This window comes from Panicum virgatum, chromosome 8K (assembly GCF_016808335.1).
Source record: "Panicum virgatum strain AP13 chromosome 8K, P.virgatum_v5, whole genome shotgun sequence".
NCBI classification, from domain to species: domain Eukaryota; kingdom Viridiplantae; phylum Streptophyta; class Magnoliopsida; order Poales; family Poaceae; genus Panicum; species Panicum virgatum.
Window position 1 is genome coordinate 37,499,236 of NC_053143.1, and position 23,006 is coordinate 37,522,241.

The window sequence follows — 23,006 nt, forward strand, 5'->3', positions numbered from 1 at the left end:
GCAGAACAAAAAAAATGTTCCAGATGATACAAAAATAATTACATGAATTGATTTCTAGTGGAGAAACATTGATTTGTTAATTTTGTAAACCAAAGAAATTAAATCTAAGCAATAAAAAATGCATCAGTAATCTCAAGTGAAATTGAAGCCCAGTCATCAGCCAATCCATGCAATCTACTCATCATCAAATTGGTAATAATTGTATCTTTTTCACATACATAATTATAAAGGAATCCATAGATATAGTGCTAGTAGATATCTAGATCCACAATTTTTTGATACATTATTATAAAGAAACATGTACAAGGATGCGACGACGTTTGTCCGGACATGTGACGGCAACACCACTGACTTTCCTATTAACATAGGCCTACACCAGGGGTCAACATTGAGCCCTTATTTATTTGCTTTAGTGATGGATGAGGTCACAAGGGATATACAAGGTGAGATCCCTTGGTGTGTACTCTTTGCTGATGATGTGGTGCTAGTTGACGAGAGTAGGGCAGTGGTTAATAGGAAGTTGAGCTGCGGAAACGCATGTTAGAGTCGAAAGGGTTCAGACTTAGTAGGACCAAGACCGAGTACATGATGTGCGATTTCAACGCGACTAGGGATGAGGGGGGAGACGTTAGTCTAGATGGGCAAGTGGTGGTCCAGAAGGATACTTTTCGATATTTAGGATCGCTGCTACAAAAGGATAGCGACATTGATGAAGATGTTAGGCATAGAATTTCAGCTGGCTGGTTGAAATGGCGGCAAGCTTCTGGCATCCTTTGTGATAAGAGGGTGTCACAAAAGTTAAAAGGCAAATTCTATAGGACAACAATTCGTCCAGCGATGTTATACGGTGCTGAATGTTAGCCTAAAAAAAGGCGACATGTCCAACAACCGAGTGTAACAGAGATGCAGATGTCGCACTAGTTTTGCGGGCACACAAGGAGGGATAGTGTCCGGAACCAAGTTATTCGGGATAGGGTCGGGGTGGTACCAATTGAGGAGAAACTTACCCAGCATCGGGGGGTGCATGTGTCGTGGTGTGTAGGAAATTCACTCTGAAAAACAAATTGACGAGTAGATCATATCGATGGTGCGTGTGTTCTGTAACTGATCCCAGAAGCTAGCTGTTTCGCGGACTTCTGTATCCTATCCCTATTCTACCAGATGTACCAGATGTTCTCTTTTGTTCAACACATATTGTAAAGATGGCATGAGAGGGACTACAGATAAGCAGCCCCATTCAAATAAAAGTCATCAGAACTTAATATGGTGAACAGACAAATGTACTCCACACTAATTGTTCTGACAGAAAGAGACTTCATGTATGCACATCGTACCTTGACTGCCTATTCATATTTGTGCTTGTTGCAGCCCATCAAAGTTAACAGCTGGTAATTTAGTATAATAACAATTAAGAATCACACTGATATTCAGAAGTCAGCATGTCCCAAGTACCAAGTTCAGCTAGGCGCTAGGCGGAATCTAGGCGCCGATCCATTGCCTAGCGCCTAGTCGGGAGTACTCGGTCCTAGGCGCTTCTAGGCGTTTTGGCAATATAGCCATAAATTATATATATATTATGTATATAACTATATATACGTATATAACTACTATATATGAGTCACAGTAAGTATAAAAAGAGGGCCAGTAGACATATCTGATTCCTAGCTGAGCTTACTCTTGCATGTTCCTAGCTCCTACAAGGCTGCAACACATTTTGACAGCTAGTAGTTAGTAAATTAGTCAATAGACAGCTAGCTGTTCATCAAAAAAAATAGAAAACACTAAATTGTGACTTATCTGGATGATTTCAGCAGCCTCCCATTCATGAGCAGTTGAGCACACCATATCAGCAGCTGGTAATTACAAGTTTACAACAAGTGGATAGGACAGTAATACAAGTACAGAACACAATTTATAAATAAAGGACAGCACAAGCACATAGTTCTTAGTTCAGGTCTCACTAATCACAAAAGAAGACACACAGACACAAAGTGACACAGCTGCAGTTCATAAGACCAGGGCATCACAAAAGGCTTCACTACTAGATGGAGATGGTCCAGATCATATTTCATCTTCACTGTAGCACAGATCTTCATCTTCATACTCTTCTTCTTCAGACTCAAACTCTTCTTCATAGAGCTCTCTCACTCTTGCACTTCTACAAGGCTCAAGCTGTTCTTCTGCTCCCACTGCCTCTCCAATAACAGACCAAGGTATCCCTGTACCTTCCATCTCATCTTCCTCCCCATCTCTAAAGACAACTTGTGCACAATCATCTCCACCCTCTTGGAGAAAACCTTGAGCTTCAGTTGTATCACTAGACAAGAGAACATTAGTGATTTTCTTTGACTTAATCTTTTCTCTCTTATTCATCAGCCTGTTATTGAACTGAATATAGACCAACTTGTTGAGGCGGGTTGTAGTCAGCCTATTTCTCTTCTTAGTGTGTATCTATAAATTAAAAACAAAAATATTTTCAGTTCTGAAATTTAATCATAGTACTGCTGAAATGATTAATAGACAGGTACTAACCCCTTCAAACCCACTCCAATTTCTTTCACAACTAGAAGAGCTTGATGTCAAAGATAATATCCTTGTAGCCATCTTCTGTAAAGCTGGTGTTTCAGTTCCATATAACCGCCACCATGATGCTGAAATAAATTAGAAACACCTCTATTAGTTTAAAAAACAGCAAACAGCCATGTTAGAAAACAGCAAACAACCATATAATAAGTACCTCTACCTGAATTGTAATCATAGTTTTGAAAAGTTCTTGCAAGCTTCTTGCTAAATGGTCATTCTCTATTCTGAATTTTTTTCAATTCAAAGTTGGCAGCCTGTTCTTGTTGGTCCTCATCATGATAATAAAATTGCTCAACACAAGATATAAAGGCTTCATTCATTTTGGGCTCATCAAAGATTGATGGGTTAGCATAGCTATAGTGTGGATTCAGCAAAAAAGCTGTCAAATGTAATGGAGAATCAAGTCTTCCATTCATCTTCTTCTCAATTACAGCCATAACATCTTTGAATCGAGACTCAACATTGCCAAAGGCCTCTTTGACCTCTCTCTTTGCCTTTAGTAGCTCTCCATAAAGGAAACCCATGGATGGCTTCACATCCCCATCAACCAAACGGAGGACTTTGACCAATGGCTCAAAAACAGCCAACATTAGCTTCACATCCTTCCAAAAGGCTGGACTCAATATAGTAGCTGTGGCCTCTTTTCCTTTCTTTGATTTCACATCCTTTAATGAGTCCCACCTGCTATGAACCACCATCTTCCTTAACTGGTCATTCTCTTGCATACTGTTCAAAGTGAGAAAGTATGAAGCAAACCTAGTCACTCCTGGCCTCACTAGCTCTTTCCCCTCTGTGAGGTATCTCAAGCACTCCAATGTTCTTGTGTGGCCATACACAAATATGGTAAATGATTTTGCTTGGTCAATCACTTTCTTGAACCGAGGCAAGTTGCCAATTCCTTGGAGCATCAAGTTGATTGTGTGAGCTGCACAAGAGGTCCAAAATATTTGTGGTCTCTTCACAAGCAATAGCTTCTTTGCTCCCATGTTGTTAGAGGCATTGTCAGTGACTACTTGCACCACATTTTCTTCACCAATGTCTTCAATTGCTTTGTCCACTAATTCAAAAATGACTTCACTTGTGTGTGACACATCTGACACCTCTTTTGAGCTGATGAAGGAGGTTCCATCAGCACAATTAGTGCATATATTCATTATGCTTCTCCTCTTCCTATCTGACCAAGCATCGGTCATAATAGAGCACCCATTTTTCATCTTCTCGGCTTCACGTTCCTGCAGCAAACACTTGGTTCTTGCATATTCTTCTTCCAGCAAACTACCTCGAAAGGCATCTTGAGTTGGAGGTGTAAGTCCTGGTCCAAATTGTCCAATTGCTTCACACATTTGCTTGAACTCATCATTGTCACATGCATTGAAAGGTATTCCTGCCAATGATTAAAAAATGAAGTCTAATTAGTGTTCAGTTCATGAATAACAGCAAATAATGAATTTTAAAATGTGAAAACAGCATAGCATACTAGCAATTTACCACGATTATAGGCCCATCTTGCAATAAACTTGTGCACCTCATGCTCTCTTTCTTTCCACAGTTCCTTGTTCAGCTGCTGTTGTTTGAAAGAATCAGCCTTGGTAGGATCAATAGCACGTGTCCATTTGTCAATTGGCCCTAATTTGTGAGGCTGTGAGCTTCCAACACAAGTGACTTCTTCTGACTCCTCTCCAACCCTAGATACATTCACTTCCTCTCTAAGTTCTAGCTCACGAACAGTCTTGTCGTGGTGCTGCAAACCACGGCCGGGTGGCGGAAGGCACCCGCCCTAGCCCAGAGGGTGTGTACTCAGGGGGTAGCTAGTCTTAGATCGATCTCCCTTCAGAACACAAGAAACACAGCAGGATTTAGAGTGGTTCGGGCCGCCGGAGCGTAATACCCTACATCCACTGTGTGTTGTATTGCCTTCCCACAAGCGTGAGGAGGTGCGAGAGCTTGAGTCTGTATCGATCTTCCTGTGCACAGCGAGCGCCTCCCTTTTATATCTCAAGGGGGCGCGTACACAGTCGTTGGATCCCCGACAGGTGGGTCCAACGATGTAGTATAACCTAACGCACTGTTCATGCATTATGGCGTCGCAGGCAAAGGAGATCTTTCTCTTGGATTCCCTCGCCTGCTCCCGGAGCCCTTCGTCCATCATGTCCTAGCGTCGTCTTGTCAGGTCAGGCCCGTCGCAGCTAGTGACACCGCCCGTCACATTGCTTAAGCGGGCGGTGTAGCTTGCGGCGTAGGCGGCATGATGGAAAAGTGCCGTGCTGTCGTATCCGTTTAATGCTACAGGCGGGCTCTGCGCGGGCGCGGCTCAGGCGGCTGCACTGTGCTCCTTGGTAATACGCGGCGCGCAGCGGGGCCTGACAAAAGGCTGTCTTGTGTACCACGGCGGCAGAGCACGCCTTGTCTATCGCATTAAATGCGGTAGGTGGGCGAGTCTTCCTCCGGAAGGCTCGCGCACGATCCCACGCCTCCGGGACACGTGGCGGCTTCGGACCCCTACACGGTGAGGGGAGTCCGGACGGGCGTAGGAGGTCCCGGACCCCTCTGGGGGTCCGAGGCTTCGGCGGTCAGCTTGGAGCTTCCCTTCCATGGAGACACGTGGCGCCACCGGACCCATCCTCAGGCGGGGAACGGTCCGGGGCCGTTGGCCTGGTGAGGGAAAAGCCTGGCCTGTGGGGCCTGGCTACTCCGTCTCTCCCGCGCAGCTACGGATAACTACGCGGGTCCTGCTTTGCTGCAGTAAGAGTGGGTATCCCTGTTGCAGGGTACCGACAGTGGCCCCCGGGCCCACCTTGGGGGAGGTACGAGCCCACAGGTGGGGCCACTTCTGCGATTTGGTACTATATAGCTTGAAGCTCCTTTCTGCAGGTCTTGACCGGCTTTGACTACCCATTGGGTTGGTTGCTGCCTCATCACGTCGCAACGGATTACTGACTAAGGGCCCCACGATAAGCGGTTCACTTAGTCACACGCGCGACGTTTGGCATTGTTGCGGCCGGAGTAAACGGATCATTTACCACCGGCGCAGCTCCCGAAAAGCTCGGCCACGCCTATGATTAATGCGCGCACGTCAGCTCGGCTTCCGCCTTGCTTCACGCGCGCGGGCGACGGTTCGGATCCCGCCTTTTCGCACCCCCGTTGATTACCCACCCTCCCTGACAGGTGGGCCTGGGCCCCTCACGTCATGGACTGGGCGGCTAACTCCTGGTGCGAGCGTCGCTTGAGTTCCGGCGACGGTTCCGGGGCGCGCTGGTTGAGACAGGCTTTATAACGGGGCATACCGTATCCTATGGTTGCTTTCCCGCATTCGTCTTCTTCCTCCAGCCTTTGCGCCCCTTTGCCTCCGAGCCTTCCTTGACCTTCTCTCCCCCCCTACACAGGCTCCTTCCTCGCCCGTCAGGAGATGGCATCCCTTGTTCATCCCCGTCGCTTCCAGACCGAGGGAGAGCTGAACACAGTGCGCCGCCTGCTCGGGTGGAGCGCTCAGGAGACCGGCTGGGGGGTGCGAGCAGGCTCGGTTCCCCTTGGCAACCTCCGCGCCGGGGAGTTCGTGCTATTTACCTCGCACGTCTCCGCCGGCGTGGGGCTGCCGATTTCTTCATTCTTGCTGCTGCTGCTGGAAGACTTCGGCCTCCAGCTTCAGCATCTGACGCCCCACTCCCTCCTCCTGGCGTCCATCTTTGTGCATTTATGCGAGATGTTCGTAGGAGTGCGTCCCTGCGTCATCCTCTTCCGCTACTTCTTCATCCTGGTGAAGTCCGGAAGGAGCAAGGACGAAGTGGGAGGGTACTACTTCCAGATAAGGAGCGACCTGCCGACTCCTTACATTCCGGGCCTTGCTGGCGGAAGGTGGGAGGAGTGGCGCAGGGATTGGGTGGTTGCCACCACCGAAGCCAACGAGCGCCTTGTCCTGCCGACCGCGGGGCCCGCCTCCGACAAAGCGTCCTGGAGGGCCAAGCCATCGCTGCAGCCGGAGTTCGACTCCGTGCTGGATAAGATCAGGTCACTGGCAGGGAGCGGCCTCACCTCGTGGCACGTGCTCGGCGACTTCGTGAAGCGCCGGATCGCCCCCCTGAAGCAGCGGCCGCGACCGGCGTGGAGCTTCACCGGCCTCAACGATTGCAGCAGGACCCACCGCGGGGAGGGAAGCGACCTGACCCAGGAGGCCTTGGAGGTCCTGGTGCGGAACGTGACGGGAGACACCTTCATCGCAGATAATCTGATCCTCCCGCAGAGCATAGTCCCCCTCTGCGAGGACCCAGCGAGGGTGGCGGTGCTGGCCACCCTGCCAACCCTGGACGACGGGGGACTGGCCCCGCGGCAGACCGGGGGTGACCCGAACCGTGGGCTCCGGATCCCTGGCTCGTCCGGGGATCAGGCTACGCTAAGCGCTGCGGGGTCCGGTGCCACTACGAAGGGGAAACAGGCCGCGGCTGCGGCCGGCTCCAGCCGGGCCCAGAGCAGCTCCGGTGCGTCGTCAAGGGACGTAGGCCGGCGGAGGCTACTCCGGGGCGACGGGACCCTGGTGTCGGAGCCCGCCGCGAAGCGCCAGAGGTCTTCCGAGGGCGCAGGCCAGGGTAGCTCCCGGGCTGCTGGCCCCCACGGGTCCTCTGGCGTAACTGGACCACCACCATCGCCGCCGAAGAATTCATCGCGCCGGCAGCAAGAGCGGCCGCAGCAGGAGCAGCCGCAGGAGCAGCGGCAGCAGGCACGCGGACGGCAGCAGCAGCAACAGGAGCGACCCCGGGTTGCACCCATGCCGCAGCCGCAGGTACAGCAGCAACGGGCGCAGGCCCGGGTTACGCCTGTATCGCAGCTGCAGGGGCAACAACAGCAACAGCAACAGCAGCAGCTGCAAGAGAAGAGGCCCGGGCTCCGGGGACGCTGGGTCCCCGGTTCTGCTGGGTTAGTGTCATCTTGCTCTCCTCCCTTGCGCCGGTGTTCTGTTTTTTTTTTGTGTTGACGGCTTTTCTGCTTTGCTACCAGGGCTTCCCGCCCCAGCGGTTCTTCTACCACCGTTGGCACATCAGCAGGTGGCCCGGGCGGCAGCGACCTCGGCATCGACAGCGACGGTGGCAGTAGGTGCGGGACCCTCAGGTACGGCGTCCTGTTGCTAACTCCGTGACACATGATGCGATGCTGACTGTCATGCCATTTCCAGACTCTGCAGGGCTCAGTGCAGCAGCGGCAGCGGCGGTGGCGCTGGTGCTGGGTGCAGCCGCTCCTGACGTATTGGTGGCGGGGGCACTCGGTGCGGCCGTGTCTGCCACAGCGGCAGCGGGAGCACCGAAGTTAGGTTCGGCCGCGCCCGACTTGTCGGCAGCGGGGGCACCAGAGCTGGGTCCGGCCGCGCCCGACTCGGCGGCAGCGGGGGCGCCGGAGCTGGGCCCGGCCGTGCCCGACTCGGCGGCAGCGGGGGCACCAGAGCTGGGCCCGGCCGCGCCCGACTCGGCGGCAGCGGGGACGCCAGAGCTGGGTCCGGCGGCGCCCGACTCGGCGGCAGCGGGGGCGCCGGAGCTGGGCCCGGCCGCGCCCGACTCGGCGGCAGTGGAAGCGCCGGAGACAAGTGCCGCAGCGGAAGCCCCTACCTCCAGCTCCGGTCCTGTTGCGGAGGAAGAGTTGGAGGTGGTGTTTGGCAGGCGGCTCCTGCAGCTCCAATCCCCGGAGGAGGATACGACTCCGCTTCCTCAGGTGCTGTTGCGAGTTCGGCGTTCGATTGAGGAGGCAACCTCCTCCGCCGAGGTGGCCTTCCGGCGGGAGTGGTCTGCGCTGGAGAGCGAGCGTCAGCGCCTCTCCAACTGGCACACCCGCCTGGAGGCGCACACGAAGGCTGAAGCCTCCCACGCCGCGGAAACTCGGTCAAAGCTCAAGGCGGACCAAGCGGCCTACCGAGTCAACCTTAAGAAGGTGTTTGACCGAGAGCTTGCAGTGTCAAGCCGAGAGAAATCCTTGGCGCAGCGGGAGCAGGACTTCACCCTGGAGGTTGTTGGGTTCGCTGCTCAGCGGTCCGACCTCGAGGCTCACCTCGCAGCCCAGCAATCAGAGCTGGAGACTCGCAGCGAGGACCTCGAGGTCCGGAGGCAGGAGCTCGACGTCTTCTCTGCGACTCTGCAGGGATGGCGTGAACAACTGCAGGAGAGAGCCCGCCAGCTGACTGCCGACGAGGCGGACTTGGAGGAGGACCGGAAGTCTCTTGCCAAGCGGGAAGCTCACGCCACCGCCATAGAGAAGGAGCTTGAGCGCCAGCGAGAGTCGCTCAAGAAGCGGAAGGTATACGCGGAGCAGAAGGAGACCAAGCTGGAGGAGCGGTCCCGCGGACTCGAGGAGAGGTCCCGCGAGCTCGAGGAGAGGTCCCGCGAGGTGGAGGTGGCCAAGGCGGCCTTGGACACCCGGGTGCAGGAGGCTGTCCGGGAGGCGGTCCAGAAGCACCAGGAAGACCAGCGCGCTGGAGCCCAGCGGATCGCTGACTGGGCGGCCGAAGCGAGCCTCGCACTGGTGCCATTTGGAATGAGCCCGATCCAGGTGGCGGAGCCGCCAGCTTCGATAGCTGACGCCCTCCCAGTGTTGAGCTCCGCTTCGGATAGGCTCCAGCGCCTGGGGCCAGTCCTTACTGGACAGCTTGAAACCGAGGGCCGCGAGCTGATCCGGATGGTGGCGGAGCACATCCTGACCTGCCTCCGGAGCCACGACCCGGCCATCTCGCTGGCGCCCGTGGTCGATGGCCCTGTAGCAGAGACGGAGGCCGCCGCTCGGGACAGCGTGCGGGAGGTCGTTGACTTCGTCGCCGCCTACTTCAAGCGAGAGCCTGCGGACCCTTAGGCTGGGGATTGTATCTTTTTTCTTTTGCATTATGTAACAAACATTGTATTAGTCGAAAGTTTTTGAAATAGAAGAAACTTCAACTTAGCTGTTTGCCGGTTGTTGATTTGCGGTATGCGGCACCCCGGCGTCCTGGCCCCCTGGCGGATAGGTTCGGTTGTTTGGACCTGTCTGCCACGCGAGCCGTAGAAGATACTCCGGACCTCCTTGGGCATAGGTGTCATATAGCCTGCAAGGCGAGCAAGCGCCTTGTTCCCTGCGTAGTATACAGGAGTACAGAGAGAAGAATCAAATTTGCTTATACGGTAACAATGATACTGCAACTTAGCTATTTGACGCATGCAGGATTCATCCATGATGTCTGGGACAAAGCGGATGCCTGGGCCCCCTGGGAGAGAGGCTCAGCTGCTGTGAGTCTGTCTACCACCGAGATTGGCTCTTATCCTGCATGGAAGCTTTGAAGCAGATACTCGGACCCCCTGGTAGGTAGGCTCAATGGTTTGAGACTGTCTACCACTGGCCAGGTTTGAACCTGTGTACCACTTCAAAGTTATAGCTTAGAGCAGACCCGCGGGGCTCATTCCTGACCAATCCCAGGCCTGGTACCAGGTCCAGGACTCTAGATGCGCAGGCCCAGGTAGCTCTGTGCTTGTTACAGAGTGGGGGAGTGCGTAGGCTTAGGGTCGGAACCAGGCTAAGGCGCTACGCAGGGCTCCGGACCACTCCAGGAAACAGCACGATCTTTCCGGACCTGGCTTCATCGTCCTAGACCCTTCGCAGCAGTGGGTGAGGTCACTTTGCTGTGCTCGATCCTTTGAGATATGGTGCTGGACACGCCGTGTTGGACTTAGGAAGCCAGCTCTTGATCTGGGACGAGGTCCGGGCCCCCAATTACCCGGCTCCAGGTACTAGAGTACTCGTTACAGGGTGGTGGAGAGTGCAGGCTTTTGGGTACGGAACCAGCTAAGCGGCTACACTGGGCTCCGAACCACCCCAGGAAACAAGTACCCGCTCCCCAGAGTAGGTCCTTAGGGGTCCGGACCCCTCTCCTGCAGCAAGAGGGTCCGGACCTGTACGGTAGTCCAGCAGCTCAATGCAGATCTTAGTTGCAGCAACAAGAGTAGAGGTCCCGCGGGGGTTAGAAAAAAGCGAAAATTCCGAGAATCGAAATGCGTAATTTAACTTTGACGCAAAGACAGAACTAGGAGAAAATCCTTCCTTTGCAATCTCGATGTACATGGCTGGCGCGATGGATGCCAGAGGCCGGGTTTATGAGGTCGGACCTCTACCGCTCTGAGCCGCGCGTTAGCCGCTAGTGCGATGGATGCCAGAGGTCGGGTTTACGAGGGTGGCCCTCAACCGCTCCGGGCCGCACGCTAACTCTATCTTATTACAAAGGAAAGGTTATTTCCCTGCTCTGCCTAGGTGTAAAACTTACGCAGATGCTCTATGTTCCACGGGTTGGGCAGCGGCACTCCGTCTTCTGTGGCAAGGCGAACGCATCCGGGCCGGCATACCTCTGTAACCTTGAAAGGCCCCTCCCAGCTGGGGGAGAGTTTGTGGAGCCCCGCTCGGTTCAGGATCCGTCTGAGGACGAGGTCGCCAGCCCGGAGCTCCCTACTGTGCACGAACCGTTGACGGTAGCGCCGGAGCGCCTGGTTGTAGCGTGCATTTCGGATCGCTGCTCGCCACCTTCGCTCGTCAACGAAGTCCACGTCGTCGCACCGCAGCTGCTCCTGCATGGATTCGTCAAAGGCCTGGACCCGTGGTGAGCCCAGGTGAATTTCTGGGGGAAGGCATGCTTCAGCCCCGTAGACCAGGAAGAACGGAGTCTCCCCGGTGGCTCGGCTGGGTGTGGTCCGGTTGCCCCATAGTACACATGGAAGCTCGTCAACCCATTTGGCACCATGCTTTTTCAAGCAGTTGTAGGTGCGGGTCTTGAGTCCCCTGAGGATCTCTGCATTCGCTCTCTCAACCTGTCCATTGCTGCGGGGATGTGCCACGGACGCAAAGCATAGCTGGATGCCAATGTCCTCACAGTACTCTTGGAAAAGTCTGCTTTTGAATTGGGTCCCGTTGTCCGCGATGATGCGGTTTGGGACGCCAAATCTGCACACAATGGACCTGAGGAATGCGACTGCTGATTTCTTAGTAATATTCACCACAGGAGTAACCTCCGGCCACTTAGTGAACTTGTCGATGGCAACATAGAGGAACCGGTACCCGCCGACAGCCCGGGGGAAAGGCCCCAGGATATCCACACCCCACACAGCAAATGGCCATGAGGGCGGAATCATCTGTAGAGCTTGAGCTGGGGTGTGTATTTGCTTTGCATGGAACTGGCATGCTTTGCAGGACCTTACCAGCTCAGCCGCATCCTGGAGTGCTGTTGGCCAGTAGAAGCCGTGCCGAAAGGCCTTGCCAACAAGCGTGCGAGAGGAGGAATGACTTCCGCACTCGCCTCCATGGATCTCCGCAAGCAGTTCGCGGCCCTCTCCCTGGGAAATGCATCGCATGAGGACTCCGTTGGCGCCACGGCGGTAGAGATCCCCTTCTACCACCGCGTAGCGTTTAGCCAATCGGACTATGCGCTCAGCGGACACATCGTCATCAGGGAGGATGTCATCTTTCAGGTAGTCCCGGATCTCGGAGATCCATGCATCGGGAGCTCCCAAAGCAGATAGGGGTGGTTCTGTGAGGTCAACAGGCTCCTCAACAGAACACACAGCCCTAGTTGGGCACCATAGGTGGAATACTGCCGGGACCGCTAGCTTCGAGGTGCCAGCTTGATCCCCGTCACCCGGCTCGGCAGGCTGGGCGGTAGGTTTCAGCAGCCGTCTTTCAAAGACACCCTCAGGCACAGAAGCCCAGGTAGATGCTCTCGCAGAGAGATCATCTGCTGCTGAGTTGTGCTCGCGGGGAACGTGTTGTAGTTCCAAGGCGTCGAAATCCTTCTCGAGCTTCCTCACGTGTATGAGGTATGCCGCGAGCTGGGGATTATTGCAGTTGCAATCCCCTCGGACCTGCTTAATGATTAGCTGGGAGTCCCCCTTCACCAGAAGCTGCCGGACCCCCAATGAGAGGGCTTGGGTCAGGCCGAAGATCAGAGCCTCGTATTCCGCCATGTTGTTGGTGGCCTTGAACTCAAGGTGCACCATGTACTTCAGCTGATCTTCGTTTGGGTCGATGAGGACCACACCAGCTCCGGCCCACTTCTCGCGGGCGGACCCATCAAAGAAGAGTGTCCAGTGAGGCTCGGTGAAGACTGGTGTCCTGATTTCCGGCTCCGGGGGTCCAACATTTATGGCCGGACCTCCAGGGTTGCTTGGGGAAGGAGTCCACTCCGCTATGAAATCAGCCAGGATCTGGCTTTTGACCGCATGGCGTGGCTGGAATTCCAGTTGGAACTCCGCCAGCTCTGCTGCCCACTTGGCGATATTGCCTGTGGCGTTGGAATTGTGTAGAATCGCTCTTAATGGGTAAGAGGTCACTACAACAACTCGGTGTGCTTGAAAGTAGTGGCGCAGTTTCCTGGACGCAATAAGTATTGCATAGATAAGCTTATGCGTCTCAAGATACCTGGCCTTTGCCTCGTGGAGGACTTCACTGACGTAGTAGACTGGCTTTTGGACGGTCCGGACCCTAGTTCCTGGGTCCAGTTCGTCCTTGTCCACCGCATCTGTCCCTTGGGCCCCCAGTGGTTCTGGGCTCCCAATGGGATGAGGCTCCTCCGGACCTGCCTGTGCGGGGCCCGGACCTTCAAGCTGGGGTGAGGCTGACGGGCCCCCGTGTCCGGGGTCCGGCTCACCATCCTCGGCCAAGAGGACCTTGGTGCTCCCCTGGCGGGTTTGCTCCATCCTTTCGGCGACCAGCACCATGCTGACCGCCTCCGCAGATGCAGCAAGATACAGAAACAACGGCTCACCGGGTTCTGGTGCCACCAATACTGGCAGCGAGGTGAGGTGCTGCTTCAGCTCCTGGAAGGCCTGTTCAGCCTCTTCGGTCCATGAAAATGGACCGGACCTCCTCAACAGCTTGAAGAAGGGAAGGGCCCTCTCAGCCAGCCTCGATATGAAGCGGCTAAGAGCAGCGAGAGACCCAGTAAGCTTCTGGACGTCCTTGATGCGGCCAGGAGGCCTCATTGCTTCGATCGCCTTGATCTTGGCTGGGTTTGCCTCGATGCCTCGATGCGAGACCAGGAAACCCAGCAGCTTCCCTGCTGAGACGCCGAAGATGCACTTCTCTGGGTTCAGCTTCGTGCGGGTGGCGCGAAGACGGTCGAAGACGAGGGACAGGTCCTCCACTAGTGTTGATCCTACCTTAGTCTTGACCACAACGTCATCGACATAAACCTCAACAATATCTCTAATTAGATTACAGAAGGTTTTGTTCATAGCTCGCACAAACGTGGGTAAGGCATTCCTTAGACCATACGGCATGACAATGTAGCAATAAAGCCCATCTACTGTTACAAAGGCAGTATGCTTCCTATCCTCTCTAGACATCTGAATCTGGTGGAAACCAGAGTATGCATCTAGGAAAGACAAAAGATCACACCCGGAGGTGGAGTCCACGATCTGATCGATACGCGGAAGAGGGTAGGGGTCTCTTGGACATGCCTTGTTGAGGCTGGTGTAGTCGATGCACATCCGGAGCTTCCCGTTGGCTTTTGGGACGACGACCGGATTGGCCAACCACTCGGGATGGTGGACCTCCTCGATGAAGCCAGCGTGTAGGAGCTTGTGGACTTCTTCGCGGATGAAGTTCTGCCGCTCCACAGACTGCTTCCGAGGTTTTTGGCGCACCGGCGTGGCGTCGGGGTAGATCCTCAGATTGTGCTCGATCACTTCCCTGGGGATCCCGGGCATCTGCGACGGTTCCCAGGCGAACACGTCGACATTTGCCCGGAGGAAAGCGATGAGCGCGTCTTCCTATTTCTCCTCCAGGTTCCCCGCGATGCGGGTGGTCCTGGTGGTGTCTGCCCCAATCTGTACCGACTTCACGGGAACTTGGTCCGGATCAGATGGTTGGACCTTGGGAGCCTTTGCAGGCGCCCTGGGTTGCGAGGTGGACGGATCCTCCTCGGAGCGTGCAGCCTCTGCCGCCAGAGTGTGCAGTCTCTCAACTGCAGCAACGGCAGCGGTGCGGTCGCCCTGCACGGTGAGGACTCCGGCAGGGGAAGGCATCTTCAAGACCAAATACCCATAGTGGGCAATGGCCATGAAGCGGTAGAGTGCCGGTCGGCCAATGATAGCGTTGAACGGGAGGTTCACCTCCGCAACATCGAACATGACGCTTTCTGTGCGGAAGTTCTCCTCGGTCCCGAACGTGACCGGCAATGTGATGCTCCCCAGGGGGAACACCGGATGTGGGCCCACCCCGGAGAATGGGCGAGAGGGAGTCAGCTTGGACTCTGGGATCTGCAGCTGCTTAAATGCTGCATAACTGATGACGTTGAGGCCAGCCCCACCGTCAATCAGCACGTGGTAGAGCCTCACGTTGGATATGACAGGAGCCGTGACTAAAGGTAGCACACCAGCTCCAGCCATATTCTCCGGGCAGTCGGATGGCCCGAAAGAGATGGTGGTGTTCATCCACCTCTGGTGCGGCGCCGCCCTCGGGACCCCCGGCTTCGCCGAAAGGACCTCCCGGCGAAGGGTCTTCACGTCCCGCCGGGAGACAAGCTCCCAGCTCCCGCCATACATCACGTACAGCTTCTTGCGGCGGTCGCCGTTGTCGGAATCGGAGTCGTCGTTGTGATAGACGCCCTTCAGCTCTCGAGCGGGGGATTGGTACCCCAGCTCCTTCTCCCCGGCTGCGGCCCTGCTGTCAGAGGCCTTCTCCTTGCCGGCCCGCTGGCGAGGAGGGGGTGAGTCATCCTTAGAGGACTGCTCCCGCCGCCCACTGACCCGTTTCGCGAGCTTTTGGATCTCGCGGCAGTCAGCAGCGCTGTGGCGAGCGGTGGGATGCACTGGGCATGAACCTCCGCTCCCACCTTGCGGGCGAGGGCGTTTGCCGTGTGTATTCTGGCCCCCAGCCGCTGCCGCCGCAGCCGGCGCCGCTGGTGGCGCTGCTGCTGCAACGACTGGTCCGCCAGAATGCGGCTCCCCACGACCCCGGTTCTTCTTCTTCTTCTTGCCACCGCCCTGAGCGGTAGCGCTGGAGCCACCAGCCTTGGTGTCTCCGTCTTGGGGGGCTGAGTGCCATGCACGGCCCTCGGCGGCCCTGGCACACTTGTCTGCCAGGGAGAAAAGCGTAGTGACGCTTTCCACCTCGTGCGTCGCCAGCTTCTCGAGCATCTTCTCATCACGCACCCCCTGACGGAAAGCAGTAATAATAGATGCATCTGAGATACGAGGAATGGTACCCCGTACCTTAGTGAAGCGCGAGATGAAAGCCCGAAGCGTTTCCCCGGGTTTTTGCCTCACGGCGTGAAGGTGTGCCTCCACACCATGCTGCTGGTAGGCGCTGGCGAAGTTCGCTGTGAACCTTGCACAGAGCTCTTCCCAGGACTGGATCGTCCCAGGTGTGAGGTTCATGAGCCAGGTCCGGGCTGGCCCGGACAAGGCTACATGAAAGTAGCTTGCCATGACGGCGCCGTTGCCACCAGCTGCTGTGATGGCAGTAACGTACACCTGCAGGAATTCCGACGGGTTAGTAGTACCGTCGTACTTTTCCGGCAAGTGGGGGCGGAACTTGGGTGGCCACGCCACGGCGCGGAGGTGCTCCGCAAGCGCAGCACAGCCCACCCCGGCCACCGGTGCCCCTGGCTGAATCCGGGCGTTCACCGGAGGCCTGGGTGCCGCCGCGTCCAGATCGACATTGAGGTTGCGTCCCTCAATGTTGAGACGGCGCTCTCGCGCCCTCTCGACAGCGATGCGGGCATCCTCCCCCGCGCGCCGGCGGTTGAGCTCCGCCCGCAAGTCTTCTGTTCGTGCACCCCTCACGGTGGGGGAGCGCACAGATGCCGACGCACCGCCCTGACGCTGGTGGTAAGGTACCACCGCGTTGCCAGGCGGAGGTCGTTGCCCAGTCTTTGCAGAACTGGGGGAGGCCTGAGCCAGGTGGAGGAGACGGTCGACGTCGTCTCGCCACTGCCTCAGGGCGTCTGGCGAGGCTGCCTCAGCCGGAGGGTTGCGAAGCAACTCCCTAGCCGCGGCTAGAGCTCCGCCGCTCGCAGTCTGTGAGGGGGCCCTTGATGGGCGCCCTGACTCTTGCCGGCGGGCGGCTCGCGCCGCCGTCAACGGTGGCTGCTCCACAGGCACGGTTGCCCCTGGAGCAGTAACGCGAGGGGCGTGTGGCGTGGAGGACGCCACCCCCTCCGTCATCTCCACGTCGTCCACACGAACCATGGGGACAAAGCGGATGATGAAAATGCGACGAGCTAGCTCCCCTACCTGGCGCGCCAAATGTCGTGGTGCTGCAAACCACGGCCGGGTGGCGGAAGGCACCCGCCCTAGCCCAGAGGGTGTGTACTCAGGGGGTAGCTAGTCTTAGATCGATCTCCCTTCAGAACACAAGAAACACAGCAGGATTTAGAGTGGTTCGGGCCGCCGGAGCGTAATACCCTACATCCACTGTGTGTTGTATTGCCTTCCCACAAGCGTGAGGAGGTGCGAGAGCTTGAGTCTGTATGGATCTTCCTGTGCACAGCGAGCGCCTCCCTTTTATATCTCAAGGGGGCGCGTACACAGTCGTTGGATCCCCGACAGGTGGGTCCAACGATGTAGTATAACCTAACGCACTGTTCATGCATTATGGCGTCGCAGGCAAAGGAGATCTTTCTCTTGGATTCCCTCGCCTGCTCCCGGAGCCCTTCGTCCATCATGTCCTAGCGTCGTCTTGTCAGGTCAGGCCCGTCGCAGCTAGTGACACCGCCCGTCACATTGCTTAAGCGGGCGGTGTAGCTTGCGGCGTAGGCGGCATGATGGAAAAGTGCCGTGCTGTCGTATCCGTTTAATGCTACAGGCGGGCTCTGCGCGGGCGCGGCTCAGGCGGCTGCACTGTGCTCCTTGGTAATACGCGGCGCGCAGCGGGGCCTGACAAAAGGCTGTCTTGTGTACCACGGCGGCAGAGCACGCCTTGTCTATCGCATTAAATGCGGTAGGTGGGCGAGTCTTCCTCCGGAAGGCTCGCGCACGATCCCACGCCTCCGGGACACGTGGCGGCTTCGGACCCCTACACGGTGAGGGGAGTCCGGACGGGCGTAGGAGGTCCCGGACCCCTCTGGGGGTCCGAGGCTTCGGCGGTCAGCTTGGAGCTTCCCTTCCATGGAGACACGTGGCGCCACCGGACCCATCCTCAGGCGGGGAACGGTCCGGGGCCGTTGGCCTGGTGAGGGAAAAGCCTGGCCTGTGGGGCCTGGCTACTCCGTCTCTCCCGCGCAGCTACGGATAACTACGCGGGTCCTGCTTTGCTGCAGTAAGAGTGGGTATCCCTGTTGCAGGGTACCGACAAGTCTTCTCCTCCATCTTCCTTTTTGCAGCCTCTATTGCTTTCTTGCACTTCTCTTTAGCCTCTAGAGCCTGCGGTGTTGCAGACGTGCATTTCTTCACATTCTTTCCAACATGGGCAAGATGCTCCTTCAACCTATAAATCCCTCCCCTCATCTCCTTGTCACAGAACTTACACTTCACCTTGTCTTTGTTGTTAGCATCAACAAGAACACCATATTCCCATCCAACATCATCTGAATTTCTTTTTAGGAGATTCGCTCTAGCTGCTTCAGTTTCAGAAGGTGCAGCTGCAGTTTCTGATGACATCCTTTCTCTTGTATCCAAGTCTACAAATATGAAAGCAAGCAGGGTCGAACTAACTTTAGAAATAGCCTTAAATCAACTATCTGGTGCAAGTAAAGTGATAAAAAAGATGACATTACATCCTACAGATTTAAAAAGGTGATACACAGATGGGCAGATTTTAGCATATATTCATGAATCTTAATAGCATATGGAATAATGAATGTGGTTTTGATTTTTGAATATGCAGGGAGCACAAGCAAGCTAATGCAGGACCTGATGAATGTAAAACTGCTTTGTCAAAAGCATACAGCAAGCCAGCATCACATGGGCTATTGACTACCTCCATTAACGCCAAAGGTGACAGAAATGCTAAATCAGGGTAAGAAATTATCATCCTTCATCTTGCACATTATGAATGTGCCATATCTATAATTGGTTCTGCAGGCATTTTTTTTGGGCATGCACAACACTTCTCATATTCTTTGACATTCTGATATAAATTCCATTATTTTCGGTATTGGCTACTACTATGAGCCACCTGACACCCACCCCCAATACTCATGGATATTAATTGCATCAGAAAGCAGATGCCTCTTGCTTCTTCGTACTACCCATAGCATGCATTAACTTGTGAAGTACTACAGAAGTTGCATTGAAAGAACATACCTCTGTGATTTCTGAAAAAAATCCAATAACATCAGCAACACGCAGTGCTCTTCCTTTGCTGTGGATTCTTAGTTTCTCCACATCGGTAACAAAAGCTCTTCCAATAACAAAGGAAAGAAACAAATGGCCAATATTCAGTTTTTTACATAGACAGTAGATACGAACTCACCAAAATAAGTGCAATGTAACAGCATAAATTATTGAAGTGGCGTGTGCAATTGTAAAGAGTCATACTTTGCAACTAATTGCGCTACACTAGAATGCTGCTTGACTAGCCTACAGAAGACATCTACAGCCAAATTTAAGGCCCTTTCTTTCTCCTGCAGCGGAAAAAACAGAACACAATGTCAAGGCACGAACCAGCTCACAAGGGGTGCCTACTAGCGTGCTGCCGCTGGGCGGTGCTGTGCGCCGTGCGCGGGCGCGGGCGCTAGGCGGCGGGGAGCGAGCTGCTCGCGCGTGCGCAGACGGCGGGCCTGGCCTCTGCTTGCCGCCACGCTCGCAGGCATAGCACCCGCCCTGCTGATCTCCACAGGGCAGAGAGGGAGAGCAGGGAGGGGAGAGCAGGGGAGGGCACCCAAGAGCAGGTCCCCCTCGTGCGCCATGGGGGGAGGAGCCCCTGTGCGCCCCTGGCCGCTGGCCCGTGTGCGCCTACTAGGGGAGGAAAGCAGGGGAGGCCGCGCCCGCAGGGGAGCTGCTGGCGGAGGGGGATGAGCAGGGGGGAGCAGCCGGCGGTGGAGGAGAACTCACCTTGGGGAGTGGGGTGGCCGGCGGGAAGGGGTGCGCCGTCGACAGCAGGCCCGGCACTGGCAGGAAGCAGGCCCGGCAGGGAGGAGGGAGGCCGGCGGCTGAACTTCCTCCGGCGCGCGTCGCAGGTGGAGCCGCGGAGGAGGACGAGCGGGAGCGCGAGCGGGATTAGCGCGAGCGGGAGCAGGATGGCCCGACGCGAAGGTATTCTTCCCGCGCGGCGTGTGGATTTTCCCGCGCCCGACGCGGGTGTAGCGCGCGCTTCCGCTGGCAGCCGAAAAAATCGGCAGCGCAGCCGGGCCGCCCGCCTACGCGGCCGCCTTCGGCGCTTGCACGCCGCAAAATCGCCGCGGAGGCGCGGCTGAGCGCCGCCTAGGCGATGCGCCCGCCTAGACACCGCGCAACGCCCTAGGCTACGCGGCAGCCCAGCGATTAGCGATTAGGCGCGCCTAGTCGCCGCCTAGCCGCCGCCTAGCCGAACTTGGCCCAAGTAAGCTCAATATACGTACCACAATAGGCTTTCAAAAAAGATCATGGTTCACCCAAAAATGATACTATGGTTCACCCAAACAAATTCACATAGCTTGATTGAAGACATGATTTCTGCAAAGAGCTGTTAGCCTGTTACCGCATGCAACAACCTTCAAGTATGCCCTCTTATTTCCAATGCAAACACAGTTACTCACTCTCGTAACTCCAAAAGCATAGCCTGCAAACCATAGAGGAAAAAAAGGATCAAATCACATGTTCCTACAGATCACAAACTAAAGAACATTTAGGTCTATCTGAACTACGATGCAAAACTCTAAGAACAGTACTGAAGATCCAATTCAATGTTCATATTTGGATAATTTTTTCCACACAAAATTTAACTACCTGCACTGGTAAATGGTGAAGAAATTCTCGGAGTAGGATTCAACAATAAGATCAGCGCATACAGTCACAATGAAAGTGTTACATCTACTGCAAACATGTCAATGCTTATAAGAGATGCCAAGTGATAGTCTTATTTCTTTTATTGAGGAAGCAGCAAACTGAAGAGTGACGAACCCAATGGAATCAAAATATTCACCACTATACAAACTATATGATTGAAAAGAATCGGCAATGACAAAAATTGTAAAACAATCACCGTTGCTAGTCAGGCGCTCGCAGGTCTCTCATCGTTGCCGCCAATGCACGCTCCGCAGCACCAATGCACGCCCATCAACTTCGAATCCTTCTGATCCAGCACCAGCGTCATCTCCCTGGCTCAGGACTCCCCCCAAATCACTCTCCGACTCCGCCTCATCCGGTGCCAATGCAGAGTAATCCTCCCTAGTCAGCAACACATTGTGAAGCATTGCGCATGTCCCAATGCACGCCACTGCTGCAGGAGGGCTCTCCTCATCGTGGAGCCGAGCAATGGCTCCCCACCCCATTAAGCTCCGGACAGCACGCCTCACCAGACGGCACATTGCCCTGTGCGCAGCGTTGAACGCCGCTTCTGGGGATCCAGGCACCACCGGCCCCCGGAACAGCACCATGAGCCAGGGCAGCAGCGGGTACCCGCCCCCATCTCCAACCACATACTGCGCGGGCTCGAGCACCCTCCCTTGCTCGACCTCCTGGTACAAGGATTAGAGCCTGAGCACCTCGAGGTCCGCTGCCGCCGCCAGCATCGATCGCCAGCTTGAAGTTCATGTCGTTCTTGGTCCACCAAGAACGGAGGGACACCCAAAGGGGTCGTGCCACCGGAGGCTGCGCTTCCGGCGCCCGGCCAGGAGTGCCTCGCCATCGCCGTTTGGGCCAGCCAGGAGAAGGGGAGGGGAGGCGGCGTCTGAGAGCGCGTCCGGCCCGCGCCTCCTCGCGTGTGAGCGCCGATAAAGGAGGCCGCGCCAGCGCCGCCGGAAACGGGAGGGCGGCTCCATGTCGCCCAGACGGAGGAACGTTGTGTCGAGGCGGATCCGGCCAAGGGAGGCGTAGATCCGGCAAGGGAGAGCACGGATCCGGAACACGGCAGCCTCCGGCGACCCAAAAACGGAGGTGGAGAAGGCGACCTAGGTTTCGGGGCGGAGGGAGCGCGCGGTGGCCGGCGGCGCTGGTGAGGGCGAACACGGCCGCCGGCTCGAGCGAGCGGCGCTGGTCGGAGTGTGCGGCGGCGGGCGGCGCGGGCGCGCCGCGCTGCACGGGCGAGCGAGGGCCTGGTGGCAGCCGGCACGGGTTAGCGTCAGCGGCATGCGCGGGCGAGCATCGGCGGTGGCTAGGGCGTGTTGCGGGGCTGCGAGCGGGGAGAAAAAAGAGTGGGGCGGTGGCGAGGGCGCGCGGGATCTCAGGCGGCGCTTGGACCTAGCGCCGTGCCCGATGGGGGCGAGGGCAGCCGCAGCGGCCGGCGCGGGTGAGCGGCAGCGGGGAGAAAAAGTCAGGAAAAAAAAAGAGAAAACAGAGGAGGATGGCAGCCGGGCGCTCGGCGCGACGTCGCGTTTTAGGCCGGATCGACGATGGCGTTGGCCCTGCGGCGCGGCGAAGCGGAACGCCGGGCACGCCGCGCGCCGGGCTCGCCCGACGCCCACGCCGGGAGCGGGCGCGCCGCACAGCCCCGGCCGGAGGGCACGCGGTCCGGCGGGCGCGCACGCCCTGCGGTGAAGGGCGTGCGGCACGCCGGCCGCCCAGTCCTGCGCGGAGGGCGCACGGCAAGCCGGCCGCCCTGCAGGGCCGCACGCGGCCCGCCCTGGAGCGCTGGACGGCGGACGCGCCCTTCCCCCACGGCGCGCGGCCCTAAGGTCCGCCGCCCCTGAGGGAAGCGAACGGAGGCAGGGCCGCACGCCGGGCGCGGACGCCGGATCAGCTGGCCGCAACGCACGGCCGCCGGACCGCGCGGCAGGCGCGGAGGCCGGTGGCCCGGCCCTGAGGGCAGCTGCGCGCAGCGCACGCCGGCCGGGCAACACCGCGTCGATGCAGATCCGGCAAGGGGGGCGAGTTGGGGCAGAGGTAGGGGTGGTAATGGACCATATGGCCTCTTCATATTCCAATAAAATTTTTAAATTATTTAGTTTAAAATTATATAACATTAGAGCCCGATTTTTTTAGAGTCCGGTCTTAGATTTTCTAGTTCAAAATGTTGGGCCTTTTACCACCCCTAGGCGGAGGGCGTCGGGGGGAGGCGGTGTTGCGAGGGAGGAGGGGGCGTCGATGGGAGGCGGCGTCATCGCCTCGTCGAGGAGGCCCGTCGCGATGGGGCTGCGGCGTGATAGACGGGCGGGGTTGGGTGGGTACGCATGGGCGGGTAGAATTCCCCATGGTGAAAAGAAATCACGCAAAGGGGAGCGCGGTCTTCTAATTGAACGGGCGGTAGACTCGTTTTCGGCCTGCCAGCCTCCTATCAAACATTTGGTGGTTACATGAGTAGGAGTTTGTGAGATGCTCATGTCATTAATTTGGTGATGTCTTTCAGCAAGAGATTTTCTT

At 56.4% G+C, this 23,006-nt stretch overlaps 2 protein-coding genes, 2 long non-coding RNA genes and 1 pseudogene across 4 annotated transcripts; 1 reads left to right on the top strand and 4 right to left on the bottom strand.

The window, feature by feature from the left end:
• Positions 1-1,867: 1,867 nt before the first annotated feature.
• Positions 1,868-2,717, bottom strand: LOC120644544. The gene is made up of 2 exons (XM_039921192.1): positions 2,533-2,717; positions 1,868-2,451 (listed from the first exon to the last, which is right to left on the bottom strand). Exons 1-2 carry the CDS (start codon positions 2,602-2,604, stop codon positions 2,062-2,064), a joined length of 462 nt encoding a protein of 153 aa, XP_039777126.1. The 5' UTR covers positions 2,605-2,717; the 3' UTR covers positions 1,868-2,061.
• A 32-nt stretch (positions 2,718-2,749) lies between these two features.
• Positions 2,750-4,425, bottom strand: LOC120644543. Its single transcript, XM_039921191.1, has 2 exons — positions 4,072-4,425; positions 2,750-3,967 (listed from the first exon to the last, which is right to left on the bottom strand). The coding sequence occupies exon 2, from the start codon at positions 3,924-3,926 to the stop codon at positions 2,796-2,798; it is 1,131 nt and encodes a 376-aa protein (XP_039777125.1). The 5' UTR covers positions 3,927-3,967; positions 4,072-4,425; the 3' UTR covers positions 2,750-2,795.
• Positions 4,426-17,896: 13,471 nt separating this feature from the next.
• LOC120644546 lies at positions 17,897-20,043 on the bottom strand. The gene is made up of 3 exons (XR_005663804.1): positions 19,563-20,043; positions 18,813-18,909; positions 17,897-18,187 (listed from the first exon to the last, which is right to left on the bottom strand). It is a non-coding gene; the product is annotated as an uncharacterized LOC120644546 (long non-coding RNA).
• Positions 18,177-19,242, top strand: LOC120644545. Its single transcript, XR_005663803.1, has 3 exons — positions 18,177-18,302; positions 18,394-18,525; positions 19,197-19,242. It is a non-coding gene; the product is annotated as an uncharacterized LOC120644545 (long non-coding RNA).
• Positions 20,044-20,696: 653 nt separating the features above from the next.
• Positions 20,697-21,324, bottom strand: LOC120645679 (annotated as a pseudogene).
• Positions 21,325-23,006: the final 1,682 nt, after the last annotated feature.

Coding starts and splice junctions, on each gene's coding strand:
- LOC120644543 (XM_039921191.1), bottom strand. CDS start 3,926: ATGTGTGAAGCAATTGGACAATTTGGACCAGGACTTACACCTCCAACT.
- LOC120644544 (XM_039921192.1), bottom strand. CDS start 2,604: ATGGCTACAAGGATATTATCTTTGACATCAAGCTCTTCTAGTTGTGAA. Junction 2,452..2,532: donor ATTGGAGTGGGTTTGAAGGG/GTTAGTACCTGT, acceptor TTTAATTTATAG/ATACACACTAAGAAGAGAAA.